This window comes from Vicia villosa, unplaced genomic scaffold (genome assembly GCF_029867415.1).
Source record: "Vicia villosa cultivar HV-30 ecotype Madison, WI unplaced genomic scaffold, Vvil1.0 ctg.000506F_1_1, whole genome shotgun sequence".
NCBI lineage: Eukaryota > Viridiplantae > Streptophyta > Magnoliopsida > Fabales > Fabaceae > Vicia > Vicia villosa.
The window spans coordinates 582665-602863 of NW_026705241.1; the positions used below are offsets into that span (position 1 = coordinate 582665).

General features: G+C 33.3%; 3 protein-coding genes across 4 annotated transcripts; 2 read left to right on the top strand and 1 right to left on the bottom strand.

Moving 5' to 3' along the window:
* Positions 1-5286: 5286 nt before the first annotated feature.
* Positions 5287-6648, bottom strand: LOC131629080 (uncharacterized). Its single transcript, XM_058899879.1, has one exon. It carries the CDS (start codon positions 6646-6648, stop codon positions 5287-5289), a length of 1362 nt encoding a protein of 453 aa, XP_058755862.1.
* Positions 6649-6919: 271 nt separating this feature from the next.
* LOC131629065 (APO protein 2, chloroplastic-like) lies at positions 6920-11056 on the top strand. 2 transcript variants are annotated; one of them, XM_058899863.1, is made up of 4 exons: positions 6920-7108; positions 7273-7430; positions 9447-9742; positions 10006-11056. In XM_058899863.1, the coding sequence occupies exons 1-4, from the start codon at positions 7027-7029 to the stop codon at positions 10835-10837; spliced, it is 1368 nt and encodes a 455-aa protein (XP_058755846.1). In that variant the 5' UTR covers positions 6920-7026; the 3' UTR covers positions 10838-11056. The 2 variants fall into 2 exon arrangements, with proteins under 2 accessions (XP_058755846.1, XP_058755848.1); XM_058899865.1 differs by having other exon boundaries at positions 7300-7430.
* Positions 11057-16260: 5204 nt separating this feature from the next.
* On the top strand, positions 16261-16873 carry LOC131629092 (uncharacterized). The gene has a single exon (XM_058899893.1). The coding sequence runs from the start codon at positions 16318-16320 to the stop codon at positions 16669-16671; it is 354 nt and encodes a 117-aa protein (XP_058755876.1). The 5' UTR covers positions 16261-16317; the 3' UTR covers positions 16672-16873.
* Positions 16874-20199: the final 3326 nt, after the last annotated feature.

The window sequence follows — 20199 nt, forward strand, 5'->3', positions numbered from 1 at the left end:
TTGAAAAGTTCACCGGAGTGAATGATTTCGGTCTGTGGCGCTTGTCATAGTTGTCCAAATTCTCATCTTGATTTTTTCTATTATATATATATATATATATATATATATATATATATATATATATATATATATATATATATATATATATATATATATATATATATATATATATATATATATATATATATACTTAGAACACATCAACTTATTTTTATGAAGATGTGTATTAGCATATGTATCTTCTTAATTTAACACTAATAATTCTTCTCACTCTTAATTATGATTTATTAAAAAAATTATATTATTTTAAAATTATATTATCTCTCTATTTTACAATCAGTTAATTTATTCGGAAAAACTTAACTACAATTTTTTATGTGTAGTTTATGCTATTTATTGCTATTTATCAATAAAAATATACAAAAAAAAAAAAATGACGGTTAAAATACACTACAAAATGAAGTTAGTACATGTTATTGTATACTATAAAAAAAAAAATTTTTTATTTAAAACTAAATAGAAAAAAAGATTGATTACTAAAAAATAAAATAAAATGAAAATTATTTCATAAAACATTGATTACTAAAGTTAACAGTAATCAGTTTGAAAATTTAGTAATTAATTTTTTAAGGAATTAATTTTGTTAAAAAAGATTTCTATAAAGTTGTTTCAGTAAAAAAGCTGAAACTAATTTTGTTTGAATTGTATTTTAAAAAAATATTAATAAAAGTATTTTATGTGTGCGTATGTGTGGTCCAGCGATGAAAACCTGCTAGTTACAAGTTGCTTATTAAAAAAATAAAAATTATTTTAAAATTTGTACTTTTAATTTAATTTAATTTTTTTTAATTTAACTCGAATAAACGCGGAGTAAAATTATATTATTTTTATAATTTTTCATATTTTTTATTCATCTTTGATCACAGATTCAGTGTTCAGGATCAATACACGCGCACGGTACACCTGCTTCTCTCCATCGTTAGATCATCAAAACTCCAGATCCTACGCTCTTCAGCATGTAGGTGTACCAAAGACCTCCAGCGCCTACCACATTTGATTATAAGCTAAGTGTTTCTCAAACTTTTTTTCTTTTTTTTAATTTTTTTTTTAAATAAAAGGTTATCTCATATCAAAGAAAACAGAACAAAAGAAGAGGGGGGACCAAACCAAAACCCTCTCAATGAGATAAGAACCTATAGAAAGGCAAACCAAGCCTATTCTTCACAAAATCTGCCCTCAAAAAATCTGGAATACTACTAAAGTTAGTGTATGCAGTAACCGTTAGTCTTATGTTTGCAAGAGAATCCGCACAAGAATTACATTCTCTGAAAATGTGAGAGGCAACAAAGGACAACCTACCAATAATATTAACACAATTTAACCATCTAGTACGAACTTTCCAAGGAACCAGAAGAGGCTTGGAGATAGCCCGAATAACCGCTAACGAGTCTGTTTCTAACCAAACTTTCCGCCAACCCTTCTCATGAGCGAACTCTATAGCTAACATAGCACCAGAGAGTTCGGAAATGAGAGAGTTTGAGAAGCCAAGGAAGTTGGCAAAAGCACCGAGAAATCTACCATCGTCATCTCTAGCAATCCCACCGCACGCCGAGGGACCCGGATTGCCAAGGGAAGCACCGTCACAATTGATTTTAATCCAACCCCATGGAGGGGGTTTCCAAATTACTTCCACAATTTTTGGGGCAGAAGGAGGCTGGAGAGTAACTCGAAAATTTTTCAGAATCTCAAAATCATGCAAATTAGAGAAAGACAGAGTACGGGAATTGTTGCCAACCAAACCACACGCCGAAGCGATACCCGCAATAGAAGAAGCCGTAGTAACCCGAGAATCTTTGAACCTAACAGTGTTACGAGCATACCAAATAGCATTGATCAAGAAAATAACCGCAGCTTTATAAACAAGCATACACTGAGAGTTCCATGACATAGTAGTTCCACTCCAAACATCCTCCCAGTTAGAAATTCTAAAATTAATCTTCATTGCATTAGACAACCAGCCCCACAAAGCAGCCGCAAACTCGCAAACAAAGAAGAGATGATGGCTATTTTCCGCTGCCTTAGCACACAGACTGCACATCGATGGAGTGGCGAAATTCCTCCTAGCCAATTGGTCATCTGTGGCCAGCTTGTTCCGCAGAAGGCGCCAGATCAGGAAGGATTTAGACGGAGGAATTTGCTTAGCCCAGATCCAGCCCCACCAATCAGATAAAACCCCAGCCTTACGCTTAAAATTAAACGCCTCTTTCAACGAGAGATCCCCAGAAATAGCATTATTCCAGACCCTTTTATCCGGTCTGAAATCTATAGGAAGATGGCAATTCAGAATTCTGGTTTGAATCGCCTCCGGGATGCCTCTGTTTAGAAGATTCCAATTGCCGTTAAGAATAAAGTTGCTGACAAATAAATCACCAGGCAACGGCTGAATTTCCATCGACAAATTCAACGGCTCCCCACACCAGGAGTCGAACCAAAAACTAACAGAGGAACCATCGCCAATTAACCAAGAAGAATTATCAAGAATTACCGGAATCTGTGCTTTAATGCTTGACCAAAGCGAGGAATAGATATGATGATTGATGCTCTTATTATTGCGCAGGCAGCGACCTCTCGCCAAAACAGCCCAAGATTCCTCAGAATTTAGAAAATCCCAAGCCAACTTCAAGTTGGTTGCCTCATTTAGCTCAAGCAAAGATCTAATCCCTAAACCGCCTTCTTTATACGGTTTACATATACTTTTCCACGCAACAGTAACCGTTTTACATTTAGCAACATCCCCACTCCAAATAAAATTGCGAGAGGCTTTTTCTACTTTCCGTAACAACGAAACCGGCCAATCATAGACAGCCATGGAATGCATAATCATACTCTGAATCGATGATTTAACCAGCTCCACTCTGCCAGCAAAGGAGAGAAGAGATCCTTTCCACGACGCAAATTTAAGAATAATTCTATCCGCAATGGCCAACAACGACGAAGCCCTCGGTTTACCCTTGAAAATCGGCACACCGAGGTAATCCAGATGAGACAAACCCACCTTAAACCCTGATAAGGCAGCAAGGATATTCAGCCTAGACATGGACATACCACCTCCGAAAATAAAGGATTTAGCGCAGTTCACGACTTGCCCCGAGATAGCTGCATAAGACCGGAAAAGAGAAACAAGCATATTTATATTAGCAATGCTGCCCTTACAGAAAATGAGCACGTCGTCTGCATAGAAGATGTGCGAGGGAACAAGAATGCCATTAGTTCCTCTGATCAGATTAATCTCCCCCGAACAAACAGCAGCGCTAATCTGCCTACTCAAGACATCCTCCGCAAGACAGAATAAAAGAGGAGAAAGGGGGTCCCCTTGGCGCACACCCCTGGAGCAGTTAAAGAAACCGTGAAGCGTTCCATTGATCGAGATAGACATCCAAGCAGAATTCAAAATGCAAAAAATCCACTGACAAAAAATCTCATTGAAACCGAATTGCTTCAGAACCTGTATAAGGAATTGCCAGTTAAGAGTGTCAAATGCCTTAGTAATATCCACTTTAAGCGCCACATTACCGCACCAGGATTTCGAGTCAAGAAGGTTATAAGCTTCTGAGGCCAAAGCAATACTATCTCTCATATTTCTACCTTGAATAAATCCTCGCTGCTCCTTAGAAACCAAAAGAGGCATGATAGGCGCAAGTCTGGCCGAAATAATTTTTGTAATAATCTTGTATTTGAAGTTTGATAGGGCAATCGGACGAAACAGATCCAAGGAGTCTGCGCTATCCGTCTTCGGAATAAGGACTAAAACATTAGAATTGAACCCTTGAGGAAGCCACCCTGAGGAGAAAAATTGGAGGACCGCATCCGAAACATCCTTTTGAATAATGTCCCAGTACGTTTGATAAAACGAAGCTCCAAAACCATCAGGCCCTGGCGCACTATCCTGATTAAGAGAAAACACATCAGCTTTTATCTCTTCCAATGAAGGCAATAACGTGAGAGTGATGTTCATCTCATCATTCACCAAGCAGGGGATAGAGTTTTCCACGAAGGAGTAATCCTGCAACAAAGAAACGTTATTAGAAAAAAGATTTTTGTAGTAATCAACAGCATGAGAGGCAATCTGAATCGGATCCGAAAATTCTTCTTCTCCAGCTCTAAGGATTGAAATGGGCTTGACAGCGTTACGAATTTTGGACATTCGATGAAAAAAAGCTGTGTTGCGATCCCCCTCCACATGCCATTTAATTGCCGCTTTCTCCTTCTAAAAACTTTCCTCAATGTCCAAAGCCCTCGACAGCTTATCCTGCGCTTCTTTCTCCAGACTGTTAAAACTATCCAAATCAGAGTCAGGATATTCTTGTATAAGTTTGAGTTCCGATTCAGCCATCAAAACCTGCTGAGTTACGTTACCAAAACTAGTATGCTTCCAACTCTTGAGCTCCTTTTTAAGCAACTGAAGTTTTCTCCCAAGCACCACCAACGGACAACCTGCGACATTCTGCTTCCAGCAATCAATCACCACCGCCTTACAGCTAGTATGCAGCGTCCAAGCTTTAAAGAACCTGAACTTCGAGGCAACCTTGACCGGGCAAACAGAGAAATCAAGGAGAATCGGAAAGTGATCCGATCGTAATTTGGTGAGAGTACAAACCGAGGTTCTCGTGCAAACATTCAACCAAGATTGGTTAGCAACCACTCTGTCCAGCCTTCTCTCTATTAAGAAAGGATGGTCTCTTTTGTTAGACCAAGTGAAAAACGATCCATGGGTGGGGACATGGATTAGATGGTTGGAATCTGACCACGAGCGGAAATCTTTCATGGGCCCTTTTGCTGGAGACAGTCCCCCTCTGTGTTCATGAGCCCCGACGATGGCATTAAAATCCCCTAGAAACGTCCAAGGTAAAGGAAATCGGGACAGCAAAGACTCAAGATCCCCCCAGAGAAGCTTCCTAGTCTGCGGGCAATTAGAAGCATAAATGGCTGCAGAAGCAAACCGCTTATTATCCAAAACAAACGAGAAGGCAACAAACTGCTCCGAGTACTCAATCACACTCGGGTCCATGCCAAGCAAACAACAACACCAAAGAGAAGGTAACTGAGAATTATTGGAAGCAAACAGCTTATAACCAAGCTTAAGGAACCAGTTAGAAGGCATCTTGTCCAAAACTATCTTAGGCTCAGCAATGAACAAGAAATCAGGTTTGTGAATCTTTAATAATCTCTTAAGAGCTAATCTTGATGGGGGATTAGCTATGCCCCTTATATTCCAATAAAGGCTTTTCATTGAGTGGGATGTTTGAGGCCTGCTTGGGACCTAGTTACATACTTCTGGTTCACGTTAGATTGCTTGTGTTTTTTCTTAAGATTGGATAACGCTTTTGTGAAGGTGCCACTGTCATTCTTATGAGGAGTGACTTGAGTTTCTGCCACCAAATCCGCCTCTGCTAGCGCATCCCAGGAGTTCCTTAAAAATTGTCTATCCACCAAAGCTTCAACCGAAACCCCTTGATTTACGGTCACTAACTCTTTACCCGTGTCTGCTACAAAATCCGAAGGAGATGCCTCAGAACCATCAGAAGGCTGTGAGAAGTAGTTGGGTAAGGCAGTACCCCCATGGTAAGTGACTTCAAGTCCCTGATGAGTGATACTAACATTCCCTGGCTCCTCCACAGGAACCTGTTGAGAGCTCTTTTCAGATTCTTGGCTTGTTTCCAGAGTGGGCGCATTCACATTATCCGTTTCCTTGTTAGGTATCTCGGCATCCGTACTCTTCAAACCAGCACGAGGCTTATTAACTAAGCCAGAGGAGTGTTGAACTTTATTAAGAGTTTTACAATTATTCAAACTATGCCCCGATTTCTTGCAATGGGCGCAAAATTCCGGAAGATTTTCATATTCAATGTCAGCAAAAAATGCAAAACCTTCCCTTTCTACAAGAACATTATAACTAAGGGGTTGTGTTAGGTCCATCTCAACAAGAACTCTCACAAAATGACCGAACGTACGATCCACTCTGGATTTTGCAGCAGAGGCATCTATACAGATGGGATTTCCAACACTACTAGCTATGGCAAACAAGATTCTCGGCCTCCAGTACTCCTGCGAGAGCCCAAAGAATCTAACCCACACCTGTGCTGCCGTGTTGTGTTGTGCAGCTGGATTAAAGTCTTTCGTCCAGGCAAACAATCTCAGCGAACCCGGATTAAGACTGATGGAACCTGCAGCTCGAACTCGTCTAACATCTTCAGCATTGGAGAACATAAATTCGAAGTAACCTTTTCCTAGGGAGAGGACTCCCCAATTTTTGATATCAGTCCAGCATTTGGAGAGCTTTTCCCGAATCGCCATCACAGTGAGCGGTGTTGAGCCTTTTGGCCAGAGGATACGCCCATGAAGATTGTTCTTGCAGTCTAGAAGCCCAGCTTTGTATTCTTCCTCTGGTATTGTGATCGACAGTCTATCTCCTTTAATGATGGGTTGGGGGAGCTGAGAGATTGGGATATCGCAAACTCCATTCAGAGCCTGAGCGAAAGATTTCTTCTGCGGAATAGCAGCTGCCTTGGAGCTAGCGTTCAAACTCCCTCCGGGACAAGAAGGAACAGCCGGAGGGACCAACTCTGGGAAAAGGTCGAAAGAATCCATGAAAGCAATCAGAGAGAAGGTGAGCAGAAACAGGTAGCTGTGACGGAGGAAAAGCAGAGTAAATGTGAAACCCTAGCAGAGCACATTTGGGGATTTTTCTCTTTTTCCGGCCCTAATTTCTTTTTTTTCTTTTTTTCTTTTTTTTAGTATAACTATTATTATTATTTTTTGTTTATCTTAATAAATTAGTTTTTATATTTTGTGAAATCATTTTAGATTTCTTCCTTTTGCATCCGAATATATATTTTAGAAATTAATAATAATTTAATGAGAAACACATAAACCAGTCCCTCTTAACCCAAATCCTATCTCTCCAAAACCCAAAACTCGTTTGCTCAATCGTCTTCTCCAATTTCTCTCATTCGCTTCAGAAAGCCAATGGCGTCAATCATCTCTCTCTCAAACATAATCGGATTCCGTGACAACAAAAACCATAATTCCTCTTTTTCAACTTCTCTCTGTAAGTCTATCTTTCTTTCCCCATTCACAAAAAAATCACTTCATTTTTCAGGATTATGATGAGAACCAAGCTTCATCTTTAGAACTATGAACTAAAAGTAAAAAAAAAAAATTGCATATTTGTATTTACTAAAAGCATGTTTAAACTCATTTGTTATTATATAGGTAAACTAAACTACAGTTCAAATATAGTTGAAATCAAGAGATTTTCGCGGCACAATGGTTATCGAAAAATTGGATATGAGCGTAGATGTTTTCGATTATATGCTGTTTTTGGAGGGAGGAAGGAAAATTATGAGAAAAATGATGATGCAACTTCTAAGGTTAGCTAACTTTGTTTTCTCTTGACTCAATGTTATGTGTATGTAGGATTACAATTTTTCTTTTGTAACCTTTTTCTCATTCACATACAATGTAGTAATGCTTAATCAACTTAATTGAGTTCCTTAAAATCGTTATTGAAGTATGATAGGAAATTGGATTTGGGCCTTATACCCCAATAGAATGGTTATAACTGCATATGTCAGAAGAGAGAAGGGTAGTTATATAAGGACACCGATAGCAAGGGAGAATTGATTATGTGTATTTTCGGCTAGAAACCTTTTGGGTTGGGCAAAGTGAGAATCATCTCTCCTCTGAGGAGCACTTGGCTATGGGATTATACGGATTCCTCTCTGTAATAGTGTTAATTTCAATCAATAATACATTTAATGTTTATCAGAAGTTTGAGTTTCTATTAGAGTAAAACATTAGTCTATTATACACAGGCACATCATTTTGCTGATGTGTCTGTTTGTATCCTGCACTGCATACTGTGTTGTGAGTGAGACACTCGAACAACACTTAAAATTTGATTATTTGTAGACTTTTGAAAAATGTCACATGAAATGAAACATTGAGATGAGAATTACAAGATACAGACCTAATAACACGATGATATTCTTAGAATAGAAATACTCTTCTAATGAGCATGTGGTTTTGGTGCTAACTCATCTGTTATTCATTGTGAAAAAATTTCATATGGTGTGAATTGAGTTTCTTAGAAAGCCACATTTATAGATCTATTTTGCATATTCTAATGGTACGAGTCTCCCAAACATCTGACATCTAAACTACCGGTACTACTTTTATTTGGTGTCTGATTTTCAATTCAGAGTCTGTGCTTTAGCAACGAATGCCCACAGTGTGGAGGGTCTATGTTAGGATGAAAAAAGGGAAAACCGGCAAGAATGATGAGGTGGTAGAGAGGAAAAGAGGAGTGAGCTTTACTATGAGGGAATTTCGTTATATGAGGTAGTATGAGGAGAGAGTGGAGTATGATGAGAATCATTATTGTTGGTCATGGCTGGGGAATCACAATTTCTCTGTTGGGGCGCAGGCTCAGCTCTGTGAGTTGTGACTATGGACAGCAGGCCTATATGCCCTCTGGTGTTTTTTCTTCTATGTCCATAATACACTGCTTGGTTTGCATATTGATTCATTTCCATCTATTACAGTTAGTTTTCTGGTTTCTAACAATATAAATCGACGAGCTGATCCTTAGAGCAAAAGAAGGAAATCTTGATGATGTAGGAGAGGATTTTTTAGTTTGATGGTAATGACAATTGATTTCTATATACTTTGTCCTCTCGTAAAAAAAAAAAAATTGGAATGAAGGAGAGAGAGGTGTACGTAGTCGACTAGTTATCACACACTAGTCCCATGGGGCTGACAAAAAACTGAATCTTTCAAAGCAAATATAGCCACGAGAGGGTAGATCTGGTGTGATCCCTAGAGTGATTTTTCTTATGTATATGTCTGTGCCCTTAATGTGAAAATGTTCTTCAATTCCTTGGCATACCTATGTGTATTCATTATCAAGATTTGGTTTATTTCATTATCAATTTCAGTTTATTAGTTGGTAATTGTGGTTTTGTTTGTCATTAACTTTTAATGAAAGTGTGATTCGTAAGTAAACAACTAAACTGATCTTGTGATATTGATTTTATATGCGGATTGATGTTTAAAATAATAAACAAATGTTCACTTATTCCGAGATACAATATACAAATTTTGGTATGTTTATATTACTTGATTGAGGTGGGAAAGAAACAAATTGCTTAATCTAGCATCTTGACCATTATAAACGAATCAGCTTTTCATTGGGTTTTTTGTCATTTGGCCTAAAATGAAATTTGCGTTATTTCAGTTCATTGTGCCTTTTGAGTTTTGGCGTTGTGCCCATGTTAGAATTAGCCTTCTAGAATGGATAAAATTTGGCTAGGATTAGATTCAACTCCTAAATTCCTATGTATATAACTGTTTTGTTTTCTTTTCCTTAATCTCATCTTTTTAAGCAGCACGGTGGCAGTAAGATTAGAAATGATGAAGTGCCTCAAAATGCTGATTTTCCTCGGAATTATTCAAGAAAGGAGAAGAAGCCTTTTCCAGTTCCCATTGTAGAACTGCGACGCGCAGCTAGGGAGAGGATAAAGAAGATGAAAGATGAGCCTAGGAAAAAACCTTTGCCGGCGCCAAAGAATGGATTGCTAGTGAAGAACCTAATACCAGATGCACATGATGTATATAATGCTAGGATCACTTTGATTAATAATATAAAGAAGCTGCTCAAAGTAGTACCCGTGCACGCTTGTGGGTAAGTATATTATACTATTGAAAATTACAGAGTTTCATGTTTTTTATTTTGATTTCCTGTGTTAATACAGATCGCTGTTGTTTCTGGCTTCACAAAATATTCCAGATACTTAACATAATCAACCAATTGTTTAGACCTGCCAGTAAATTTTTTGCATTTCATTTAACGATTGAACATTATTTTCACTGAATAAACGTAGTTGAAAGTTTCCTGCTTAAAAAATGTGCTTTGATGTTCTTACTCCTGTTGAAAAACTTATGCAGGTGGTGCAGTGAAATCCATGTAGGCCCTGTTGGACATCCATTCAAGTCATGTAAAGGTTCCCAAGCAAACCAACGCAAGGGCCTTCATGATTGGACAAATGCACATGTTGAAGACATATTAATACCGATTGAAGCCTATCACCTCTATGACCGCCTTGGAAAGCGGATTACTCATGAACAGAGATTCTCCATCCCTCGGATTCCAGCAGTGGTTGAGCTCTGCATTCAAGCTGGCGTTGAGATTCCAGAGTTTCCCACTAAAAGGAGAAGAAAGCCAATAATCCGTATTGGGAAGAAGGAATACGTGGATGCAGATGAAAGCGAACTACCAGATAAAGTCCCATATACCCCTATTAAACCGTTACTAGCTGAAATACCGGATTCAGAAATAGATGCTCCAGTGAGCAAGGAGGAAGTAGTCCAACTTGCCGAGGAAACACTCCAAGCATGGGAACAAATGAGGAGAGGTGCCAAGAGACTAATGAGGATGTACCATGTGAGGGTCTGTGGATATTGCCCTGAAATTCATGTTGGTCCCAATGGAACGAAAGCTCAAAACTGTGGGGCACACAAACACCAACAACGCAATGGGCAGCATGGTTGGCAATCTGCAGTGCTCAATGACTTAATACCCCCGAGATTTGTGTGGCATGTTCCTGATGTAAACGGACCACCTCTGGAACGAGAGCTTAGGAATTTCTACGGACAGGCTCCAGCAGTAGTTGAAATATGCATTCAGGCTGGTGCTGAGTTACCAGAACAATATAAATCAACCATGCGCCTTGATGTTGGGATCCCTTCAACTCTTCAAGAAGCTGAAATGGTAGTTTGAGATTTAAAGTGTAAATTGCATGTTGTATGTAGAAGGTCAAAAGAATAGCCATTATGTGGTTAGTTCTGGCTGGGGTATTTTTTTCAGTTCAACTGAACACACTTTTTATGTGGTCAACTGTTAGTATATGGCAGAAGATCCATGTGTTGTAAAAGAATGACATGGTTTTGATGTAATAGAGAAGAAGAAAATAGAGGATATAAGATTGTTTTTGATGAATGGAGTAAGGAATTAAGGAACGGAGTGATAAAATGTAGATGGTTCCATCTTTATTCCCAACATAATGTTAGCAATTAATAAAAATAAGAACATTGGCCTTTAATAAAATTGTATAGAATTAAAAAACAATTGGGAATGACTCATATGTTGCTATCATCAACTATAACAGATTTATTTATTTTTTTTAAGATTTTAGAGTGTAATGATAAAATTCACACTAAATGATGAGGCTTCAATCTGTGCAAGAAATGTCTCCATGATATATACAAAAATTAAATAATTATGAGCAACAACTCCTGTCTCCTGTTTCATTCTTTTTAGTCTTTGATGTCAGTTGAGATTGTTGGTGTTTAAAAACCATTTGTTCCTCAACATGCAACTTGTTCATAAGATCCATTTGATGACAACAAGCCTTTAGCTCTTCTTATGCAGGAGTCAGGACACCGGAATTATTGGTGCAATCAGATGGACTAGAGAATTATGGTTGTACACTTAAAATTGTAGATTGTTTTTAATGAATGTAAAAGAAAAGCAAAAAAAGTATGAGTAGTTTAATTTATTTATGTCTTATTATATATTCTCTTTGTAACTTTTATTTGTATAATTTATGTTATTCATATTATTGAAATCCTAGTCTCTTCCTCTCTTTTCTTATTTGTTGTCTTTATTGTTAACATGATATCTAGAGTTTGGTTCGACCCTATGTGTTTCCTTTATTGAATTCCCAAAAAGTTGGAAATGTGTTTGCTTTGATTTCATAATGATAAGTTTATTGAAGAAAAAATTTCTTATGTTGAATCGCTAAATTGTTCTCGGGTTGTCTCCCACTTTTGTGTGCATGGAGATCATGATTGAATTATATATGACTTTGGTTGACTGTCTCCGTTGCTTCTCTCTATTGATTCTTCCTCTTTTTATTGGTTCTTTTGTTTGGTTGATTTTCACTCTTTCTCTCTCTTATTTGTTCTTCTATTTGGTTACTCCTCTCCCTATTGGTTATTCCATTTGATTGCTTCTCTCTCCATTGATTCTTCCTTGGTTCTTCTGCTTAGGCACGTCTCTTTATCTCTTTTATTGTTTCTTCTATTTGGTTACTCCTCTCTATTTGTTATTCTGTTTGGTTTCTTCTCTCTCCATTGATTACTCCCCTTCTTATTGATTTTTCAATTCGATTGCTTTTCTCTCTCTCTCTCTCTCTCTCTCTCTCTCACTCTCTCTCTCTCTCATTAGTTCTTATATTTGGTTAGTCCTCTCCTTATTATATTCTATTTCATTTGGTTTGGATTGTATTGGATTGGATTGATTCAATTTGATCTAATTTGATTTTGTTCATTTCAATATGACTGGTTCAATTTGATTTGATATGATTTGATTTGGTTCAAATTGATATGGATCAATTTAAATTGATTATGTTCGATTTGATTTGGATTAGATTAGATTGGATTGGTTCAATTTGATATGATTTGATTCAGTTAGGTTGGATTCAAATTGATTTGGTTCAATTTGATATGTTGGTTTAGTTTATTCCATCTCTTTGGATGCTTATATTGATTTCTTTCTTTGAATTCTTCAACTGCTTCTTCTCTCTTTGGTTGTTGCTTCTCTTTATGATGACTCTTCTAATTGGTTGCTTTTTTTATTTGTTATGATATTAGTTAGTTTGGTTTGATCGTCTATTTTTAGGGTTAATTTGCAACAAGTTTAAAGTTTATCAAACTTTGTCGTGAAGTGCAATGTTATAGTTTTAGATTTATATCGTTTATTCTTGAATATGTTTTTATTTTTTATTTGGCAAACTCTCAATGCTTCATGTTAGTACATTGTGAGTTTGAAAAGAGATGTTAGATAATATATAATGGGGCTTTAGTTATAGTTGGGCTATGGGTAGTTTAGTCTATTTATGTATTTATATATTCTCTTTGTAACTCTTATTTGCATAAGTTATGTTATTCATATTATTGAAACCCTAGTCTCTTCCTTTTTGCTCTACTTTATTATCACTATTGTTAACAATAATAACCTTTGTGAGTTTTTCCGGAGAATATTAGAATATTGTGATATATTTAATTAGACTTTAATGATAGTAATTTGTTAGATCTGAAAATTATCTCCTTTGTTAGAACTAAACTAGACTTATAAGTATCTTTATATATATTCTAGTTAAACTAACTAGGTCAGTTAATTACAATGTAATGTTTTAAAAGTCGAACCAAGTCAGCTGATCAAATTGAGAATTGTAGGCAAAGATTATTGGGCCCTTTAAGTTATTCACCTAGTGCAAATCGGTGTAAACTAGCCAATATCAAAAAAAATAGAGGTTTTTACAAATTAAGTGGTTTAAAAGTTTTTTTTTGGATTTAAAACGACTTTGTTTGTTTTTTTTAATTATTAAAATAGAAGAAATTTAAAATATCATCGAGAAAGATAACTGAAAAAATTCAAAATAAAAACATGATTTTAGAAAAAAACCTAAACCTTCATCTATGTCATTGTCACTTCATTCGTCCTCCATTTCTCTCCTGCCATCTCCCCTTTGTTGTTGTCACTCCTTTTGTCTTTCTTACCGTTGTTTAATTTTAGTTAAAGAATATGTTGAGAATGATACAACTAAGGGAAAATAAATTGATCTCTTTAATCTAGGCATTTTGACAGGGACCACAACGAAATCATGTTTTATTTTCCAAGTCTAAAGCAATTTTATTCTTCAGCCATTGATTAACTCACCAAACTCTTTAAAAAATCATGAGGACAAAGAAAATGTTGAATGAATAGAGAAAAATCACTTTAGGGGGGTTACAAATTTGTGAAAATTGTTAAACTTGTAAGTCATACCATGAAGTTATATGAAATAGTGATTGAGCAGAGACTAAGAAAATAGACTCAAATTACTGAGATTCAATGGAGTTCGACCATATAAGCGGTTTATCTACTACGATAAGTGATTGAGGAATATTAGATGGACCGATAAGACTTGCATTAATTTTTATTGACTTAGAGAAGGCGTACGATAAAGTTCCTAGGGAGATTTTGTGGAAACCCCTTGAGATGAAAGGGGTTAGAATTGCCTATCTTTGAGCAATCAAAGATATGTATGAAAAATATTATATAATGTGAAGAGACAAATGACTTCCACATTATAATAGGATTGTACTAAGGTTCAACTCTAAGCCCCTATTTTTTTTACTTTAATTTTGGGTGCTCACATAACACATCCAAGGGGTAGAAGCGAGATGTGTGTTTTTTGCAGATGATATAGTTCTACTAGGATATTTTAAGGGGGCTAAATGAGAGGTTGAAGACGAGCCTTGGAAACGCATAATTTTCGCCTAAGTGGAAGAAAGACATAGTATATGAAATGTAAATTCAACAAAAAGAGAAGTATTTCTAACTTAAGGTGAAAGTTGAAGGTCATATCATCTCACAAGTTATGTGTTTTATATGTGGTAAGACTGACCGAGATAAGAAATTGGCAATAATATAGAGAGTATTAGGGCAACAACTATAGTATGAAAGATGATAGAAAATATGCTTAGGTGTTTGGACATGTAAAGAAAAAAACATGTAGATTCTGTTGTAAGGAGAGAAGATCAGATGACGAGAAGTCAAACAACTAAACATAGAGGAAGACTTAGAAAAATTATAAGAGAAATGATTAAGAAAGAACCCGAGATTAACAAATCGGATAGAAACATGGTCTTGAATAGAACATTATGGTGGATAATGTTTGGTTCTTGTTGTCTTTGAGATTATTATGTGTTTTGTGTAATTTGTGTAACTAGTTAAGTTTCACTCATCTCCAGTACCCACTTTGAGGGGGTGTAAGGCGGGCTACCGCACACAATTCAAATTTGTTACGGCTAAACCAAAACTAAATAAAATCTCACAAAATATTTGTCATATTAAGTCACCGTAAAATAAGACATTTAATTGTTTTGTCATTGTTGAACCGTAAATAACTTACACAAAGCCTTTAAAAATTTAAGACGAGTTTACTCGCTCTCTACTTTATATGGTTAACTTTTTGAACTGAAAGTGAAAGTGTCATGCTTTTTTTAAATAATTTTAGAGAACGGGTCACATGGTTCAACCTGACGCAATATCTATACAATTTTATTATAGATATAGAATTATTTGATCAGATCATTTAATTTTATCTTGTGTTTCGACCAATAACCCCTGAACCCGTGATTTTAAGTAAATGACGTGTTATTTTTAAAACATTGATACAATCCTATAAAATTCCTTCTATACTCTTTTTATTCGTTAATGAAAACTCACTATAATAGGCTGTTGATTGCTTTTAATTAGTAGATAGATTGATGATTGCTTAAGACAATCATGTTTGTTTTTTTTCTGTTTGCGGTGAAATTGAAATAGTAACTTACAATTTCTTCAAACGGTCTACCGCCACTGTTGTCCAATATTGACCCAATTAATAGGATTTACATATTTTATGTTGTCGTGGGTTCCAACTTTTCTGTTGAAAAGGAGATGTACCACTTTCTAAGCTAAGGGTCATCAACTTCATGTTTAAAGACAACCAATTCGACCTTTAAACCCTTACTTTCAAACACTATTCAATTTATTATCTCATGATAAAGTGCATAACTTAAAGAATTAGTCTTAAAAATTGATTTAATTCTTTATAAATTTTAATGCGTATATTCCACGGTTAAATTTAATACTTATATTCTGAGGTTCAATTTTTACAATTGCGATAGAAAGGTGTTGAAATTATTTGATGTTAGAATTGACTTCTAAATCAGATTAGACATTTTAATGAGTCAGAATTTTAATAGTGAAAAAAATTATATTTTAAACACGTGCTTTAATTATTTTTTAAAAATTAAAATAGTTTTTAAATTAAAAAATTTGTAATTGAATATTTGAATTTGATAGTAAGTTATAATTAGGACTTTAAATTTGATTCTTTGATTGAATTCTTAATATGTAAAGAGGTGAAAATTTTATTTTGGAAATAGTTTAAGTGCCTACATAATTAAAAAAGTCTATGCTTATAAAATTCAAAATAAACGTTGAATGTTGCAACTAATTAAGAGACGGCAATGCAAATAAAATATTGACATAGCATAAAACAAGAAAGGTATCCAAAAGCATAATTCATTAAATGTCGGTTTCAAACAAGAGAATCAAATCATAATTCTCAATTAATTTTTCTTCTTCTCTTTCTATTTATAGTTCACTTTGCAAACATTACACACTTATTATTTATCCTATTGAATAAACACTTGATTACTAACATGGGAAATTGCATTAGAAAAAACCAAATATCATCAAAGCAAGATGAGAATGAAGACATCAAGAGAGTTATGAAAATGAAAACACCACCAAGGAGAGAAGAAGATAGCTTGAAGAAGAAGGTAAGTGATTCTTCCATTATGAGGATTAAGCTTGTAGTGAGCAAGGAAGAATTGAAAAGGGTGTTGAGCAATAAGAATATTATGAATGGTGTTAAGAACACTTCTTTGGAGGAGTTGCTAAATGATATCAAATTGAAAGAAAAAAGTGTGGCTAAGGTTGAAGAAATTGATGGAGGGTTAAATTGTTGGAGACCAGATTTAGATAGCATTCCAGAGGATTACTCCATGAAGTAGGTTGTTTTTATGTATTTGTTATTATCATAATTCATAAGCAATCCTATTGTAAATGAAAACAATGTTTTTCTTTTATTTAATAGTGTATTGAATTCTATATGAATTAAGTAGGTTCCATTTAACTAGTGTAGTAAAAATGTAAAATTTAATTATGCTTGTGAACCATAGTGTGGTTGTATGAGATAGTTATATGATCTCCATATTAATTTTAAGATATAAACTATTTAATTTAAATTTATTAAAAAAAAGTTATAAATGAGTAAAAATAAGTTACCAATCCCCATCATCGATCTAACCACAACTCTAGTAAATATTTTTGCTCTTCACTAACCATTATATAATTTAAACTTAAAAGTACTTTTGGTTCTTATAAGTTAGAAATTTTTTATTTTCGTAGCTGTGAGTTTTTTTTTGTTTGATTCCATATATTTGTCTTTTGTGTTTGTTTTAGTTCTTAAAATTAAAATCTGCAGAAAAATTCACAGAAAACATACAGATTTTCTTGCGAATTTTGACTTTAGAAACTAAACCGCAAGCAAAAAAATAAAATATAGACTCAGACAAAAAAAATTACAGAAACGAAAATCAAAAACTCGCTAACTCACATAAATTAAAAAGTGCATTTAAGCCTATAATTTAACAAATGGCAAATCAATATGTCCATTCTATTAAACGGAAAATATTTGCATAAGCACAAACATAATAACAAGTGGCTTTACAAACAACTAATCACAAATTTTTATTAATTAAAAAACAAAAGTATTTTTTCTCTCTCCTACTTAATCACAACCATCTCATGAATCCAATTAAAAAAGAAGTTAAATTTTAAATAAATTTAAAATTTTATCTTTTCTTATTGATTGTTCCTAACACTAATTATTTATGTTCGTATCCATGCAAGTTTTTCTCCTATTAAACTCGTCCCATGACAACACCCAGAATAATAGAATGAACACATTTGAGATTGCATATTTAAAATAATGGTAAGCACTCCAAAAAAAAAAATAGAATAGGGTCCACTGACACTACACCACTACTAAATGGCATTTTTTCTTCTCGGATTAATTCGGAGATTTATCTCTGAATGTATTAAATACCACTTTTTTACGAAATTTAATTCGAAAATGCATCTCCAAATTTTTTTTGAAATTCTTTTGGGTAAATTCAGAGATGTACCGAAAATATTATTTGTTTCAATTGTCATCAATTTATCAACAAAATTGAATAAATAGAAATAAAGAAATTGAAATAGATTTTTTTATTATTTCTATAAATAAATATTATTTACTATTCAGTATAATTATTATTATTACTTTCTTGACTAATATATAATTCACATAATAATTACTATTATAATTATTTTCTTGATTAATATATAACTCATGTGTTATTTTCTATGACAATTATTTTTTATATTATTATATTAATACTTTAGTAATAAAATCCAACGATCTAGATTGATATATTTTAGTAATAAAACCATGTAAAAGAAAATGTATCAAAATACATTAAAATCATGATTTTTATATTATTTATTATATTTTTTTCTAAAAATAAATTACTTAATATAAAAAGCTTAAAATGTAATTGTTTTTTACTAGTTTAAAATGAGGCCAAATAAGAGTTAAATTATTGATCTATAAATTGAAAACAATTTTTTTCAAAAACATAATTTAAGTAATTATAATTATTATATAATAGCCTATAATAATATTATATAATAATTACTATATAATAATTAGCCTATATGAATTATATATTAGTCAAAAAAATAATTATTATAATTATTATCATGTGAATTATATATTAGCCAAGAAAAATATTATTATTATTATAGTAAATAATAATAATAATAATAATAATAATAATAATATTTATATTTATATTTATAGGAATAAAATAAAAATCTAGTTCAAGAAAATTTGTATTTCTATATATCCAATTTTGTTGATAAATTGAGGACAATTGAAACAAATGGTATTTTCAGAGATATATCTCTGAATTTACTCAAAAAAAAATCAAATATACATTTCAGAAATAAATTTTTGTAAAAAGTAAAATTTGATGTGTTCGATTATAGATCTCTAAAAATATGTGGTCTTGATCTACCTTAAAAAAAACACATATGTTAGTCTGTTTTAACATCCCTAATATATATATATATATATATATATATATATATATATATATATATATATATATATATATATATATATATATATATATATATATATATATATATATATATATAATATTTTAATTTCTTTACATGCTCAAAATAGCATTGTTTTAATTTAAATATGTTTATCATGAACATTAGTTTTTATATTTATATTTAAAATTGATTTTGTTGTTTAAACTCACATAACTAAAAACAAAATCTGATTTTAATTTTTAAAATTTTAAAACTTAAAACATGAACTAATTTTAATTTTTAAAAATTTCAAAATAAAAAACCATCCTAAACCAAAACGTGGTCTAATCTTTGGCAAATAGAGTCTATAAGGTTTACGTTACACCAGCATGAAGATAAATATTACAGTACATTCTTCTATAAAGCTTGAATGTTTCCCTTCATTTTTACTAAAATTCTAATAGGACAACATCATTGTAGTGGCTACATATTTTTAATGAAAAAGTCTTTTAAAATGTTAACATCATTAATTAACAAAAGTAAAATAACGTAATAAGATAAAAAGAATAATAATTAATCCATTATAATAAGTTGCCTGTTTATTACACATTAAAGTGTTAAAACGACTTATAGTAAAAAAAAACAGAAAGATTATCATTTTAGTTTCTTGATAAATCATATGTTTGCAAAAACTTTGCATAATCATAAAATAACCCCGCATAATATAGTTATATTTCGAATTTTCTAATGACCGATGTATTAATACAAGTAAAAAGTGTCTAATAAAATGCATTTGGAGCATGTAAGGGTTTACTCAATTGCCGAAATAGATAAAATTGACATCATGTATTGAAAAAACAAATGTATTATGTGTTCCACGTTAAATCATATATTATAAGAACAAATGTATTCAATGTTAAATAAAATAGAAGTTGCAAATTATATATGTGAATATGACCTATGTAAAAAAAATTACAGGTGATATATAACTGTACACTTGCATATGACTTTTGTAACTAAAAAATATAAAATTGTAATGACGTATGTATCTCATGTCTGACTTGTACTATTTATTAACGAATTAAATTGGGATAGGGACACTCGTACAATCCTTCATATGAAGATAGTAGTAATTAAGTAAAGGACAACGAGAAAAACTACAATCAAAGAAAAGGGTGCCAAATGGCTCTTCTCTATGCGAGTGGCAAATGGAAGCATTCCAAATGAGCAATGTTAATGAGCATTAGAACCTCTTCCAAGCAGTAAATGAGACCAAGGTGGAATAGCTTTAAAAGTACTAGATGAGCTCTTGATATGATATGCATCTAAGTTCACGGATCTGTTGGTTTAAAAACCAACTAAGCTCGTTTTGACATGACCATATATGTAATAAT